We start from the raw sequence: 17,493 nt of genomic DNA on the forward strand, positions 1-17,493 counted from the left end.
AATGTTAGACGTCGACCGGGGCAAGGTCGGCCGCGCGCCACTACAGCAACTGATGACCGGTATATACGGTTAACAGCCCGTCGAAACAGAACAGAGAATGCTACGCAGCTGCAAAGACGGTTGCTCTTGGCAACAGGACGAAGGGTGTCCAGCCAAACAGTACGTAATCGGCTTCATGAGGGAGGGCTCTATGCACGTAGGCCAATGGTCTGCATTCCGTTGACCCCACGCCACCGTGCGGCCCGAAGAAGATGGGCTGCTGAACATCGAGATTGGGAGCAACATGATTGGAGCCAAGTGCTGTTTACAGACGAGTCCCGATTCAGTCTGGAGTGTGACACCCGACGTGTTCTGGTATGGAGGGACAGGGACACTCGAAATAACCCCGCATTCGTTCGTGAAAGGTCACAATACAGACGAGCTGGTTGGATGGTATGGGGTGGAATCAGCATAGGCGGACGTAAAGAACCTGCATATCATTCGGAATGGCACTTTGACGGCCCGAAGGTATGCAGACGAGATACTGCGACCTCATGTCATCCCTTACGCTGGAGCCATTGGAGATTCCTTTGTTTTCCAGGATGATAATGCCTGACCGTATAGAGCTCGTCTGGTGGAGAACATGCTTGAAGCTGAAACAATACAGCGTATGGAATGGCCAGCGTGCTCTCCTGACCTGATGGACGACGCATTGCTGCGCGACCAAGGCCGCCTGTTACTGTCCGAGACTTGCAGATTGCACTTCTTGAGGAGTGGAACAGTATTCCCCAAAGTCTGATCGATAACCTCATCGCATCCATGGCAAACAGGTGTGCAGCAGTCAGCTGTTCGAGGAGACCACGCGCCCTATTAAAACTCATGCATCATGTCTAAACAGTACTTTTTTTTATCGTTTACATGTAACCAAATTGTTGCCCTAAATCATCTTTTCATGTTTTTTCCATATTTTCAAAGAATTAAAGCTTAATTCCAAATTTTTGTACGTCTTTTTTCTGTATTGCGCATTGATACGCGTGTACTATCCATTGTATGCCAATACGTGGCTGTCTCGCACGGTTTTCTTCACTTTTTTGCTTGCTCCCCTAATTGTTTTGAGCAGTGTATATAATTGGTAAATTAATAAATTTCTCCATATGATGTAAAATGAAAAAAATAATAGGGGAAATTATTTTTTATGTAGTCGAATCTCGTTAAGATGATACCTAAAACGAAGCACTAAAATTTTTTCATGTCAGCCTACAAAACAATTTGATTATGTCCAAGGCGGAAAATATAGTGGATCCCACTTATAACGTTTTTCAAAAACGTTGTAAGCGAGAAAACACTTTAAATGGGAAATCTTAATGAGAATTTGTTAGAGTTAGGACCACGAAAATAAGTCGTACTAAGACGGGAAAACCTTGTAAGTAGGAACGTTATAAGCGGGACTTACTGTATTCATTCGATTTAAACCATTTTGACCGCTCCTCAAATTCATGACCAAATTGTACAATTTTTTTGCACATGATAACCGGCTACTTAAATAACATATTTGAGAAGTTTAAAAAAAAAATCGATATTAATTTAGCATGTTTTTCTTTGTAATTAATGTAAATTCACAATTAATAATTTTTTTTAATTAATAAAAATTTATCAGCCTAATTTAGTTGAAATAATTAGTGTTTATGATATTGTGAAACCTCGTGTATATCAGTGACAAAAGAAATTCAAGAATTTTTTTTGTTAATTTATTTCCGTTCATGGAAAATTTTCCAAAAAGTTCATTTTTCAAAAAAAAAGCCATAAATAATAAAATTTCTTTGTAAACAAATTTAAACAAAAATACTATGGCACTCATTCAACCCTTTTAATTTCCAAAAATGTTAATTTCATACAAAAATTTGAAAAAAAATTAAACAAAGCTTTGCGCAAATGCGTCAGTCACTGTATTTGAAACGCACACAGAAAACACAGGAAACCAGTACGAATACATATTTTTGCAAAAAACTCTCTTTTAATACTTTCTTATAATTTATTATAACTATAATTACACTCTATGTAATTTACACAGTGCAAAAGATTTTGTCTCCTCGTACACAGACATCGCATAATTCGTGAAATATTTTTCTTCCGTGATTACAAATATAATACAAAATAAAATTTATAATAATTCCAGAAAAAAAATCATAATTTTATAATTAATAATTACAAAGTCTCTTTTCGTCTCGAATTTCGTCGTAGAGTACAAGAGCATGGTGTGATATAATCTTAGTTTGATCTGATAAAATTCATTTATTTCATTAGTCAAAAAACTTAATAATTATGATAAATTACTCCTTCTGATTTTTAATGGATATTATAATTTTTAGTTGTTGTAAAATTCGCATAGAAATCTGAATTTTTTTTCATTTCAAATGAAATTATGCATTAAAAAAATTATTGCTTTCAGAATTATTGCAAATATTGTTAATTATCAACTTCTAATCATGTCTGATTTTGTAATAATGAATTGTCTAATTAATATACGTTATTTATTACATAAAGCACTACTTTTACTTCTATTCGTGTTTGGCATATTGATTGTGCAGGTTCGATTTGGATCCTAAATAATTTTAAATTATTAAATACTGTGGTACCTTGACTCACGAGATTGATTCATTCTTGAACGTTATAAGAAATGAGTTCCGGTGCCCAAACATTTTCAGGGCCCCGCTTTTTAATTTCCATCAATAATAATTTTAAGGGCAATATGACAAAATAAAGTGTGAGGTATTAAATAAATAAAATAAAAAATTAGTAAACGTTGAAAATGGATGTTTTTTCAATGATTTTGGGTCTCTTGGTCCCGATCAGCGCTTCATTTGGAAATATAAATATTGAATATATATACAGTGGAACAACGATACTCGATATAACGATATAAATCCATCTATAACGATATTTTTCAAGTCTTGTTTGAAAATGTGAATACTCTGAAGTAAAACGGCTTACTCCCGATATAACGATAATTCCTCTGCATTGGTATTTTTCTTAGTCCGCAGCGTATCGTTATATAGAGGTTTCACTGTATATAAGTCAGCCGAACAAACGCGGATGTTGTGGTGCACCTTACCCCCCTTCAATATTAAATGAGCAGTCAGAGAAAAGTTTCGTTGTGACACCAGAACTCGGTTTGTTACTCCAGGGCGCGGTTTAAAAACAAGCTTGAACGCAACTCTCTACGCTGTAAAACACCTTCTACCAGAACGCAGTTTAACAAGCCAGAACTATAGGCCAGAATGCAGTTTAATAAGCTTGAACGCAACTCTTTACCCTGTGAAACAGTTTTTATCAGCCAAAAACGCATTTCATTACAGGCCAGAACACCACTTGAATAGCTGGAAATCAGCTTGTTACTCCGGAAGACAGCTCTTTTATTCAAGGGTGCAACTTGCAAAGCTAGAACACTGCTTTTATAAGACAGGATGCAGCTATTATAAAGCTAGAACGTAGAGCATTACTGCAGAAAGCAACTTAACAAGCCAGAACTCAGCTGATTACTTCGAAAGCAGTTAATTTCACTGAAACGCAGTTTAACAAGCCGGAAAGCGTCCCGTGACACCATAACCCAGCTTGTTAATTCTGAACGCTGCTGGAAAAGCTGAAATGCAACTTCTACATGTCATAACTCAGCTTTTTACCCTGGGGAAATGCAGCTCTTTACCTAGGAACGCAGCGTTCACAAGCCAGAACGCAACTCGGCAAGCTGGAAAACCTCGTTTTATATCCAGAAAGTAGCTAATTACTCTGAAATGCGGGTTAACAAGCTGCAACACTGCTCGTTACACTAGCTCAGATATCTTCAACCCGTTGTTCGCGAGCACCACGGTGCTCCCTGAAGCATCCAGAGTTCTCGATTCTCGTGTCCGATTTCATACTACGAGCACTTGGTCAACTTTAAAATTAAACACATCGTGAAAATTGCATTCAAGGATTGAAATCAATCCTGAATTCATGCATTCGTCCGTCAAACTTGCCGTAAGGGTGCTCTCCTTTGGATGATGGATACAGGCAGTACTCGCGACAAGAAAAAGGTTGAAAAAAGACATTACATCAGAGCGCATCTTGTAAAGTTACGTCTTATAGGTTTGCGGCCTGTCGATTCTTCAGCTGTTTGCTTCCGATGCCGTTGCAACATAAAATGACACTGGTGCAATCAAAGGATTAATCAAAAATTCTTCATGAATTTCTGCAGTTTTCAGCGAATATTTTCCGTATGTAGCGTGAAATCACTCGCAATAGGGAAAACTCATAGGTCAAGGCACCACGAACTTTCTAACAAAAATTAATAAAAAAATCTAAATTTGTATTATCTGTCTATTCAATATTTTAATATAACATTATTCAAATTTTTTCTTTGTACACGGGAAACTAAACATAATACGGGTGGTCACAAAAATGAAATTTTTATATCGGAAATATCACAAGACTATATATTTCGTCAAGTCCTGAAAAGAAAGGGGGGGGGGTTTCGTAGTCGATGATAATGGTGTTATAGTCTGTTAATCACGCGCATAACTTAAATCAACACATCGGTGATGCTAAGGAATGTGGTGGGGGCGGTGGTGGAGGTGGCGGACCGAGGAACTGCGGCCTACCGTCCTGATGCCTGTGGTGTCCGGCTGCGGCAGCGGCCACCGCGGCCGCGTGGGCAGCCGCTGCTGATTCCGCGGCCCACGGTTGCAGAGTCTGCAGTGCGTGCAACGACGCGTTGCCTATGCATAACGAGTCCCTGTTCTGGTCGTATATCGTCTTCGAGACGACTTCGGCTTGGAGAGACATCATCAGTCGGTTTGCGGCCTGTCGTTCTGCTTCCCTTTCTTCGGCTGTTTGCCTCCTGGACACGAAAAAGAAAGGAAAAATTAATAAATATAACTTTAATATCAATAAGAATTATTATATACCCATTTACAAAATATAAGGCGCCATGTAAAGACGACACGAACTCTGAGGAAGAATCATTGCTCGGAATAGATAAAATGTTTCTAAGGAACCGCGTACTACCCATTGTTTTCAAGGCAATGAGAATCAGAGTATCTTACGTCTCATCAAATGTGTCCGGTTTAGTGAACCTTTTAAAATGTCCAAGGCCCTGGGATTCAAAGGGTCCAAGGTTTCTATTTTTTGGGACACAGAGAGTCTGTGGAATAAAAATAGTTAAAAACACCTGATGTAAACAATTTCACGTACAATGTATGTACATGTAACAAAGTCTCAGCTCTGCGGGATGTGTTCCCACGCGTCGGTAACAAACAGGGTCGCCCTTACCATACGCGGTGCCCGTAGCCCCGATTTTTTCTTCTGTTTGAGAGGGAAGCGAAAATTAAGAAAATGAAAATTCAGAATAAATGCAAGAAATAATTCCAGAACCTATGAAAATTAAAGACAAAATTGATGAAAGAAATAGTTTCAGAATCGATCGAAATTCATGATTACAGAATTCATCATTTTTCGGAATAAATTAAATATTTTAAGAACTGCTGAAAATTCAGAAATTATTTAAAAACCCAAAACAATTCCAGTTATGGTGAAAATTCAGAATTTATGCAGGAAACTATTTCTTTCTAGATGAAATGGTGATTTCGAGAATTGATGAAAATTCAGAATGTACGAAATAAATTATTGTAAATGGAACCAAAACGTGGGGCCCGGTGTGACCGCACCTGTCGCACATCCCTGAGGGCGACTACGGAAGCACATTTTATCAGCTATGCCTACATATTGAGCACATCTTCACATGTAAAGAAACACCCCATGCATATCTATGAAGAACATGCTTGGTGTAGGTAAAATGCGTTCAAAGAACCGCTCCTCTAAGGCCTGTATTACACTATAAAAGTTTTCTACAAGTCCTTTTATAAAACTTGAAAAATTCAACCAATGAGCTTATCGGTTGCATTTGCTCGAATGTAACCTATGATATTCATTTTTTAAGAGATATAAAGGGATTTTATCAAACTTTTATAGTGTAATACCGGCCTAATACCAACAAAAACGTGAAAATAAGTTTGTGACATCACGTTCGATACCAATAAAAGTGAACAGGAGAAAATTTTGTGCATGCATGTAAAATTGCTCAAATAAAGAGATGATCGAATTGTTTATGGTGTATATGTCTCATAGAATAGCTGATTTTGAACACGAATCGAAAACCGCGTTGTCCACAAAAATAAACGCAACTTGGACAGGAGTGTCGAGTGTTTTAAACGCATGGGTGCTTAGCTTGGACTTCATGTCGGAGCTGTCGATTACTGAATAAATTTTGAATGGGTCCTTGGTCCTAGGCCACAAAATACTGTGGGTACTCAGACAGATTACTTAGAAGCCTGCTTCGTGGGGTTCGGTACACCAGTTCTTTCCAAATGACATTATAAAATAAATCCAAAGAATAACGTATCTAGTAACCAAAGTATCCAGTTACGTTCGATCCGGATGTGACGTCATGCATTTTTGTCACGAAATTTACTTGAAAACCTCAAAAGTTCTAGAGGTTCGCTTCTTTATATAGGACGTTTTCATCTTCCCAGAGCTGCAGAGTTCCTGCAATCCTCACGGGACACCCTGTACGTAAACGTATTGGTGATTAGTCTATCATCATGATGGTATCAGCGACAATAAGGAATGGCTAATGCTTAAAAGCTCTCATCGGATATCGTTTTATTTTTCAAATAAATCCGTTTCAGACACTTACGATATTTTTTTTTTTGTTGTAATTATTGTTTTTAAAATTGCATTTACGTGTTACTTAGTGTCTGAGTAATCATAGCTATGGGAAACTATAATAAAGTATCCGTAAATGGACGATTTGACACGATATCGGGTTATCCGGCCCCGCTATAACATCACGACAGGTAAAATACAGTGTATTGATTTTTTTTTTTTTTTTTTCACAGTGTAAAAAAAAAAAAGTGTCTACTAAATTTTCCATTCACTTCACGCTTTTTCTGTTAAAAGAAAATCCATTGATGGTCAAATAAATGGATGACCGACAGCTTTTAACGGATTGCAACGATCACTTGTTTGAGAGCCTAGCTTATCGTGCACGCGAGGGGTTATCCCATCGAAAAATGAATATAATGGTTGTGCCCGGCTTTTTTATATGTACCAGGTTTGATCTCCTTCCACCTCTTTTATGTTATCGGAAGCAATTTATCGAATAAATTGAAGATTTATATCCGATTTAGTACTTGTTTAAAATGTCCATTAGTCGTTATGTGTGTATGTAGGGGAAGATTGATTTCTCTCTCTGTTGCGGTAGAATCAAAGAAATGATAGGGCGATAGATCTCTTCCACAGTGTATTACAATGAGACCATAAACATCTTCCCCGGTTGTTTATCGAAATGGGTATTCCCTACCTTCGACAACAATGCCTGTGAACGGTGTGTTTATGTAATGTTTGCTTCATTCCGTGTTGATGTTATCCGGTTCACGTTTGGATTGTTCAAGTCTCAACCGGTTATTTCAGACGATTAAACTATGAAATCTAGACGTTGATAGTTCAAGTTTGAACCAGTTTTCTTAAAGGATTAAATATATATCGAAGTCTAAAAATGTGTGTGGCAATATATTCGCACTTTCCTTTTTTTGGTTGTTATTTCTGTTAGAGCAGCGGTTCTCAACCGGTGCTCCGCGGAGTCCTTGGGGCTCCTTGTGCGCTCCCCAGGGCCTCCGCGGCCGCTCGAGGAAAATAAAATAAACAGTAATTTGAAAAAAAATAATTATAATTACTTTAGAATAATACAAATAAATCAGTAATTTTTTGCTGAATAAGTAGAAAATAGGTCTATGGGGCTCCGCCATAGAAATTATATGCCAAAAAGGGCTCCCCGAGTCAAAAAAGGTTGAGAACAGCTGTGTTGAAGAATGCTATTTATCTTGAGTATCGTGATGTCGCATCGTCCAGGGCACTTTCTGCCCATGCTCTCATATTATTTTGCATATTGATGTTTTACGTATATTTTGCTATTGTTCTGGAAATGGTGTACGATATGTAACTCCAGCCCCTACGGCTATCGCCTTGATTGTTGTACATCTGAGACTTCTTGCCCATCTCGTACTTTTCGGGTGGGCTCTGTGGTGTATGCGATGGGGTAGGGAAGGGGTTGGGTTCCCGAGCCTGATAGGGGTGCTCTGGTCCTCCGTTGGACGTTTGATGGCCTTCCTACATGCTCCCTATACGTTAGAGCAGTGGTTCTCAACCTGGGGCCATATGGCCCCCTTGTGGTCCTGGGATATTCTAGGGGGCCACGGGAGAAAATCAGAAGAAAGGTGATCCAGATAGGTGGTGAAGGGAGTTATAGAGAGCTGTGATTAGAAAAGGTTTAAAAGTGAAACATGGTTGAAAAATATTACTGCTTTCAGAATTCATCAGATCCGTCCATAGAACCAGGGGTATCTTAACCCCTGGGTCTATGTGGGCACGATCCGTGTCTTCATGTCTATAATGGGAGGGGACTGCACTATATGGGATTTGGTACTATGATTTTCATATGTAAGCTGTTATTTCCAGCTAAGTATGGAGGGCCGCCAAAGCAACATTGGATGTGCTGGGAGGGTCGATTTATCGTGCATGTTCGTTGGATCGTGCCGTATTTTACACAGACCATTTTTTACCATATAATTTGACTCCTGGGAGGGATGATAATCCACCATTTTTGAATCCGTGCTTAGCCAGGATTCCAGAGATTGATCTGATTTATTAAAATTCCATTCATAAGAAGAAAAAAATAGAAAGTATCTCACTCTTGAATGAGGGTAGGGGGGGGCCCTGGATAGGACAGGGGGGCCACGAGCTGAAAAAGGTTAAGAAACACTGCGTTAGAGCAATGTTACCCAAAGTAGGCAATATCGCCCCCAGTGGGCGATGGAATGGTCCGTGGGGCGATAAAAGCTACAGGTTTAACATAGGATCCTATAAGCTCGCTAGAGTAGGGGGCGATGAGAGAGAAAAAAATTCTGAAGAAGGGGGCGATGGAACAAAAAGTTTTGGAAAACTGCGTTAGAGGCTACTATTGGATTGTTAACGTGGGAGTGTGTGCGGTTCTCAAGGCTACATTCTCCTGAGAGCGATAACGATTCAGTAGCCCGAGACGGAGTGTCTCAATCTACAAAGAGCAATAATAATTATTATTTAAGGTTATTATGCATCGATCATTGTATATCGATATTTTATATGCGTTTCGTGTATAGACGTCCAATCACGTAATAGAATTACTCGTAAATGTATAAACATTTGTACTTTAACGGAAAATCGACAGAAACTCCCGAAAATGGGTTGAATTGCAGGGAAAGGGGGTGGGGAAGGACATATAGAAAACTGAAATAGTAATAAAACAAAATAGAAGAAGTATTTCTATCCTCACGTGCAAGTATAAAGCTTCAATTTGGTGTTACACGGGAAGTATGTTGTCATTTCTCTAGCCATTATAAAGCTATAAAGCGCGACTGTTCCAAACCTCCCCAAAAATATCCCCCCCTTAATGTAATGTCTATATTCTCGTGATTCCACTCGTCCTCGGAACACGAAATCATACAATACAATACATTCCCATGGACGAGAATGGGAGAAGAAGAAAAAAAAATCGGATAAAGATCCAGGAGAGATAAAATGGGAAATGTGGGGGGGAGGAGAGAAGAATACGCAATATTCGGTAGTTGGAATTCGAGATACACTGCATTTCGGACGAGTACCTGAATATAGGGTTTTGGGTATGATCGACACAGACATAAAGCCATTTTTCGCTCTCTTTCTCTCTCTACTACAAGAGAGTTGTAATAAAAGCTCACGTTATGGATAATATTTCCGAGATGGTTTTTATTGTCACTGCACGCGATGCAATTCTTTTCCGTCCACTTTTCCGGAACCGTAACCGATCTCCGCGACTTGGTTCTATAATGATTATAGTTCGATTCCTTTGAGATTTTCGTTGATTCTATATTCTTTAATGGCTCCTCCTGTATTTGAGAAGTTTCTTTTCCGTGTTTTTTTTTTTTTTTTTTTTGAGATGATATCTAAGACATTATCAACCTTTATTACTATTTTCTTACCCGAAACCCTTTATGGTTGTTGCTATGGGCGTTGGACTGAAACTTGATTTGAACTGTGCATGATATAAAGATATATTAAATACACCGGTGTATATTATCCTAAACCCTTTAAACGGCACAGCAGAAATCATTAAACCTCTGTAAATGTCATAACTTTTTTTTAATATAGTAGGCTTTCTTCACATTTCCACAAGGTGCAAGGATCGCGGTACACGGGAAAAGTGTTCCATTGAGAAATCAACTTTTCAAAATAGCTAGGCTTGTCGATACTGAAATAAGAGGCCTTCAAGGAGCCGTGATATCTCGTCAATGCCGCTTAGAGGTTTAACGAGATTTTTTTTTTTTCAGTCAAGGACAAAAATATGAATTTTTAAATTGACCTCGGAACTGATTCTGAAGTCAAACTTATAAAAGAAATTCCGAAAAAGCCGCCAGAGCATATCCGGTATAACGCAAGAAAATTTAATAATAATGATAAATAAGTAAAATAAAAATCGAGAGTTAAGTGCTGTGGTATGACCACAAATGCTATCGGTAATAATTAGGGCTGCTCCGATTGATCGATCAATTGTTAATTGCATTTAATAATTTTAGTTGAGTTGATCGACTCGATCAATTCGATTAAAATTCCATTAAAAATCTGCTTAAGTTTCAAATTTGACTTGATTTGTTCAACGAAACCGATTGGATGTGTTTTGAAGTATGTAACCTACATATAGTATTTTGGATATAAGTTGGATCATATTTAAAAACATTTGAATCAATATATTGATCACATTTTTTTGGCCTTGGAAAATGCAATTCGATTCCACTAAAGCTGATGACTCAAAATTCAGTTCAAGACTAAAATTTATCGTCTCCCCTATGCGACAAGTAGTTTTTCCTATTTTCTTGGTAGTATCAGCTCCTCTCCTCACATTTACCATTTGTGGGAGTTTGTATGTAGTAAAATAAGAAACAGTATAATCGAGAGCAGTTTCGAAATCAGTGACGGATCTAAAATAACCGATTTGGAAAAAAAAAAAACACGACAAGATCCAAGGGAAGAAACTCAAGAATTTGACGAAATATGTTAAGTGTTTTAAATTGCTTCAAGGGGGACAGTTAATTAATTCCTTAATCTATGTATTCCCACATGTGTTTGCATCTGGCGAATAGGTGCATGAGAAATCAATAAAAAATATTTTATAGCATCAATTAATATTATATAGACACGGCAAAAATTTCGATTAAAATTCGATTAATCTGTCGATTAATCGATTAGAATTTTTTTATTAATCATTTAAAAACTTTAATCGATTCCCAGCCCTAGTAATAATGTGAAAATTAAAGAAAGCAACACCAGAAATAACGCTGAGTATGGCCGAAAAAAATCCATTTTAGTTCTATGTATAGTCGAAAATCTCATCTGGGTGCACGTGAATGAGTGAATCATAATCAAACGCATCAAGGTTAACGCCGGGGATCACAAACAAATCAACGACAATATGAACTGTGATTAAACGTGAGTGAAACTAAACAGTGTCGACGTGGAAAAAAGCCAAACAACATCCGAAGCAGCTTGAATTATAATTGAAAAAAAAAATCAAGGATAATGTGTGCGGTGCATGGCCAAACAACATGTGGGTAAATGTGAATTATAATCAAACTTAACAATGGTAACTCCGAGTATAACAGAAAAAATCGAGAGCATAATTATAACCAAATAATATGAAAAAATCAAGCAAAATGATAAATAGCGAATTACTTAACAAAATTAAGGATAGCGCTAGGAACGTCAAAAAAACATCTGGATTAACGTGAATGTACCAGAAGTTATATCAAGACAAACGAGAGAAAAATTGTGTATCTGTAATACCCAGGGTAACACCACGTATGAACATGTGAAGTCAATATCAACGTAAAAAAGCTGAATTAACGCGGGGCATAATCGAGCAAAATCAAGAAATGCCAGAAACATCGGCTTTTACGTTAATGGTAATCAAACCCGTTGGTTATCAACCTGGGACCATATGACTCTTCCCCCTCTTGAGGTCCTGGGATATTCTAAGGGAGCCACGGGTGAAAATTACATGAACGGGTAAGCCACGGCAAGTTGTGAAGAGGCCCACAGAGAGTTGTGAAGATATCATAGACAAAGAAATAAAGCTTTCGAGAGTGAAATATGGTGGGAAAAAAATATGACTACTTTCAAAATCCAGTAGAGTTGTCCTCTCAACCCATGGGCACGACCCAGTGCCTCATATCCAAAGGGGCGTACGGAATGAAATCTGGTACTATGATTTTCAAATGGGAGTACATAAATATGAAAGTTGTTGCATGCAGTTAAATATGGGGGCCCATGTTTTGGAAAAATAAGACAGGGCATATAACCGAACAAAATCAAGGGTAGCAAGTGACATGATCAGTATGACCAAACATAGTCAACGTAAAAATCACTATAAGGCCGGAATTAAACTATAAAAGGTTTGTAACCCAACAGGCCATATATAACCCATAGGTTGTTGTTTTTTTTCCAAGTTTTATAAAATATTTTTATCAAACTTTTATAGTGTAATCCCGACTAAGCAGAAAATATGGGGCACAACTGAACAAAACCAATAGTGTAGTGTGAGGTTTGCGCCAACTACATTCTACGTAAAAACCATCAAGAAGAATTAAAACACCACAACGTGTGGACATCGTAGAGTAAGTTATGACCAAAAATATTAGGTAAACGGGAAAATCTCAAAAATCAAGGTCTGACACATGCCTTCCCCCCTTCTCACCACACCCGCAGCAGGACCCTTAGTCTAATATCTTTGGCAGACCTCTGACCATATTTTTTCACAGGACCATACTTTGGTGAATTTACAGTACGAAAAACAAAAACGCTGCGCGAACTGTTTCCGGGCCCTCGAGTTGGAACCCTTTCAGCCCAGTCCTTGTGTGGGCCATGGGTTGACCAGAGCAAATACAACAAAATAACGCACGCACACACACACACAAGTAATAACCGAATAATCATCACCGCCATGTGCGTGTCCGGGGGGGGGGAGGGGGATCGGGGCAATCACCCTTTAAAAGAGCCAAAAAATTAGGAAAAAAATTCTGTTCCGTGAAATATGGGGTGATTTAACGTAACTAATGGTGTTTTCCTCCACTACATTTGCATCTGATAGTGTCTGCCTCGGCTTAATTCACAGTTCAAAATGTTTGAATCTGCTTCATTCACAGACAGACAGACAGAGACATGACCGCCCAAAGAGACCATCTCGGGATGGTTTGCGCTCTTTCCGAAAGGGATGGACGGTCTCGGAGATGTTTCATTCACAGCTGATGATGTCAATGTTCACTCAATCCGACGCTGGATACGTCTGTCTCAGCTGTATTCGGAGCTGGAGGTATCTGACTCTGCTTCATTCACGGCTGTTGATGTCAATCTTCACTCAATCCGACACTGGATATGTTTGTCTCAGCTCTGTTCGCAGCTGACGATGTCTGCCTACGCTCCATTCGAAGCTAAGGATATCTGCCTTCATTTCATTCGCAGCTGATGATGTCTGCTGGATTTTATTCGCAGATGATCGTGCCTGCTCGATTTCATTCACAGCTGAAGATATGTACCTCTGCTCCATTTGCAGCTGGAAATATCTGTCTCGGCTTTATTCGCAGCTGGAGATGCATGCCTCTACTTCATTTACTGTTGAAGATGTCTGCCTCTACTTCATTTACTGTTGAAGATGTCTGCCTTTACTCCATCTGGAGGCCTTCGTCAAGTCGAGCAAAACAAGCACGGCCGTAACATCCTTTCCTGGAAGCCACTTAGGCACTTTTGAGACCTTCATATCTCCGCATTGGAGCTGCTCATAGATTTGAAACCTGGTATATCTAGAGCATTTTACAAATTCAATTAAACCTCTTAATTTTTTTTTTTTAATCATTTGTAGTTCTTGGGAAATTTGAACTCAAAGTTTCGTTATTTTGACACTGACAGAGTGACTCACTCACCGATCATCAAAAACAAAAATCCTAAGAGATTGCCATGTATAGTTGAAATTGTTTAATATTTGCCGAAGACCGGAAAAAATGGTTTCTATATATATCGACATTGGTGTTGGTTTAGTGCTCTGTCAATATATAAATTCAGTGTTAATTTCGAAAACAAAAATTTCATTTATTATATCACTATTATCATAGGTGATATGAAGAAAATATATCAATTTCCGATGGAAAAAACGATCTAATTTTTAATTCTAATTTTGTTTCATGGACAAAGACGAATCCAAAAAACATACAGGAAATAAATGTTTTTCCTTATAAATTTCTCGGGCGATATCATTTCTAAAGGGGATCAGAAAGGTAAAAATAATGAAACACGATCTGAATTCGGCCTGTATAATGTTAAAATATACGTCCAGTATTAGTTATGCACGACGAAAAGATGAGATGAACATACACACATTTTTGTAACACAATTATCCTAATATAATAATAAGTTATGCATGTTATCTTTGTCCACGACTTTAGTAAATATTACCAATTCAAAACTGAGCTACGATGAAAAACGTCAGTGGCGTATTTACAGGTGGGCTTAGCGGGCTATGGCCCAGGACAGAAAATTCAGAAGGGCGGCAAAATTTGTATAACCCTCAATAAAACCGCATCTGCCCAGACAGCTAGAGACTAGATCAGTGAGCGACAAAAAAAGTGACCTAGAGAGCTTGCAAGCACGTGAGTGAGCAAAAATGTGACTCGGAGCTTGAGCAAGCATGTGAATGACCAGAAGCGTGACCCAGAGTGGTTTTCAACCTTTGGCAGCCCGCGGCCCGGCAAATCTCTTTTGTGTAAGTGAAAGGTTCGGCTATACACACAACTCTAACGAGAAATTAATAAATTAATGAGAAAAATGAAACTGTGAATCACTTACGGATCTGTATGACTAGTGTTGGGGCCCGGTACTGGTCCGTGACCCGGCGATTAAGAAACACTGATCTAGAGAGTGTGTAAGCATATGAATGACCAAAAAAAGTGATCTAGAGCATGTGTAAACGTATAAATGATCAAAAGAGTGGCCTAGGCAGTGTGAAAGCATGTGAATGTCCAAAAAAAAGTTATAGAGCACATGCAAAAGTGTAAATGATCAAAAGAATGACCCATAATGCAAGGAACCATGTCAATGAGCAATCAGAAGAGTTACCTAGAGGGTGTGTAAGTATTGAGTGAACAAAACAGTGTGCACGCATGTGAGTAATCAAAACAGTGCGCACGCATGTGAGTAATCAAAACAGTGTGCACGCATGTGAGTAATCAAAACAGTGTGCACGCATGTGAGTAATCAAAGCAGTGTGCACGCAGTGTGAAAGCATGTCAGTGACCAAAACAATGTGTAAGCACGTGAGTGACCAAAACAATGTGTAAGCACGTGAGTGACCAAAACAATGTGTAAGCACGTGAGTGACCAAAACAATGTGTAAGCACGTGAGTGACCAAAACAATGTGTAAGCACGTGAGTGACCAAAACAATGTGTAAGCACGTGAGTGACCCAAATAGTGTGCAAGCATGTGAATGACTAAAAGAGTGTTAGCACAATATAAAACGGTGTCCAAACGGTACACAATGTCAAAAAAAAGAGGACCACGGTATTTACGAAAAGAAGTGAAATCCATCAAAAACATTTCATGTAAAAACTGAAGCCAAGTCTTGAGATTCTTTAGCCGTAAAAAGTTATGATATCTGATCATAAAAGTTATGATATCTGATCATAAAAGTTATGATATCTGATCATAAAAGTTATGATATCTGATCATAAAAGTTATGATATCTGATCATAAAAGTTATGATATCTGATCATAAAAGTTATGATATCACAAATCACCCCCAAGCCTGTACACCAGAGGCCTTCAACCGTTTTCTAGCCGCGAGCACTGCCTGCACCCATCACCAAAAAGAAGAGCACCCCTTACGGTAAGTTTAACATACGAATACATGAAATTAGGATGATTTCAATCCTTGAATGCAATTTGTACGAAGTGGTTTAATTTTAACGAATATCAAGTGCTCGTGAGCACGAAATCGGACACGATTATCTAGCGCTCTGGGTGCTTCAAGGCGCACCGAGATGCTCGCGAGTAACGGGTTGAAGATGCCTGCTGTACACCTTTAGTTGAAGAACATTTTGGGACTTGGCAATTACGCATCACGAGAATGTGTCGGCCGTGGTTAAGTTTTATTATTCACACCATTAATCAAACTCCTTCAAATACTGTTTATGTAAGAGATATCTGTACTTTTAGCGTTGACTTAATTTTACATAGCATAGTAAGATGTAGCACGTGCTGCGTAATTGCCAAAGTCCCAAAATGATCTTCAACCAAAGGTGTACAGGCTTGGGGTGATTTGTGATTCGAAGTGTCAAAGTTAACAGCATTAGACTTGGCTCTACATCAGATATCACAACTTTTTACGGCTAAAGAGTCTCGACGCTTCAGTTCCTACATGAAATGTTTTTGATGGGATTTCCGCTTCAGTTGTAGCTGGATATATCACCTAGTCTTTATTCGCCATTGATGGTGTCTGCCTCGGCAGCATTCGTAGCCGAAAATACCCGCCTAAGCTTTATTCGCAGCTGAAGAAGCCTGCCACGGCTCATGCGAGAATCCACAGGAAAGGTGATGGGAGCAACCACCCCTCCAAAGAGCCAAACCAAAAATGAAGGGAAAAATTCATCGGGCTCTCGTAAAATCAGTGATGATTCAACGAACCTGAACAATGAATCGCCCATCCCAAAAAAACATCGCTTTAGATCCGCGTCTGATCACCGCTGATACAACCAAACACATCAGCGATAACGACAATTTCAAAGAAGCAATTTCGCAAAATAATCTCAGCATTGCAAGACATCGATTTTCGTTATAGCTAACGGCTAAAGATCACAAATAGAATTTAATTCTGATTCCAAGAACGAATGAAGTTGCAAGAGACAAATAATAGGCCAGCAGCGAACTAAAAATACCCTGGAGAATCTTCAACCTAACGCAACACTAAAATCCTCAGTTGAAAATTCAGTCTAAGAGAGAGAGGTGGTGGGTGGGGGGGACGTTCGAGAGAATACGCACGCAAATACTATCAGACATAGTTTATTTCCGAGGAATGTGACAACAGAATTCCAGGCATAACTTCGCGGAAACGTAACTAACCATCGAATGTGGCTTGCAAAGGGGACAGGGGGGGGGGGGGCTGATCGCGGGGTGTGCTCCTAAAACGTGAGAAGTGCTCCTCCTAAGAGAATAAGAAACTGTGTTAACTACAAAAGTCAGGCTCGGAATAGGAACGTGCAGCCATTTCATTGAGTGGATTGCTTGAAATATTTAACGCACAGCCAACTTCTCGGCCCTGTGCTCAGACTGATGCGGTTACTCTCTCTCTGAGCCTTCTTCTTCTTCT

At 38.9% G+C, this 17,493-nt stretch overlaps 1 protein-coding gene across 1 annotated transcript in view; it reads right to left on the reverse strand.

The window, feature by feature from the left end:
• Window positions 1–1,823: 1,823 nt before the first annotated feature.
• Window positions 1,824–17,493, reverse strand: part of LOC149083925 (uncharacterized) — a 41,647-nt gene continuing 25,977 nt past the window's right edge. The window contains exon 3 of the mRNA XM_089234303.1: window positions 1,824–4,855. Coding sequence (XP_089090429.1) covers window positions 4,543–4,855 — 313 coding nt within the window. The 3' untranslated portion in view covers window positions 1,824–4,542. The remainder of the gene's footprint in view (window positions 4,856–17,493) is intronic.

The sequence above is a fragment of the Pholcus phalangioides genome, unplaced genomic scaffold (assembly GCF_987345545.1).
Source record: "Pholcus phalangioides strain wild (caught in Gottingen) unplaced genomic scaffold, Ppha-v1.0 ptg000008l_1, whole genome shotgun sequence".
NCBI classification, from domain to species: Eukaryota; Metazoa; Arthropoda; class Arachnida; order Araneae; family Pholcidae; genus Pholcus; species Pholcus phalangioides.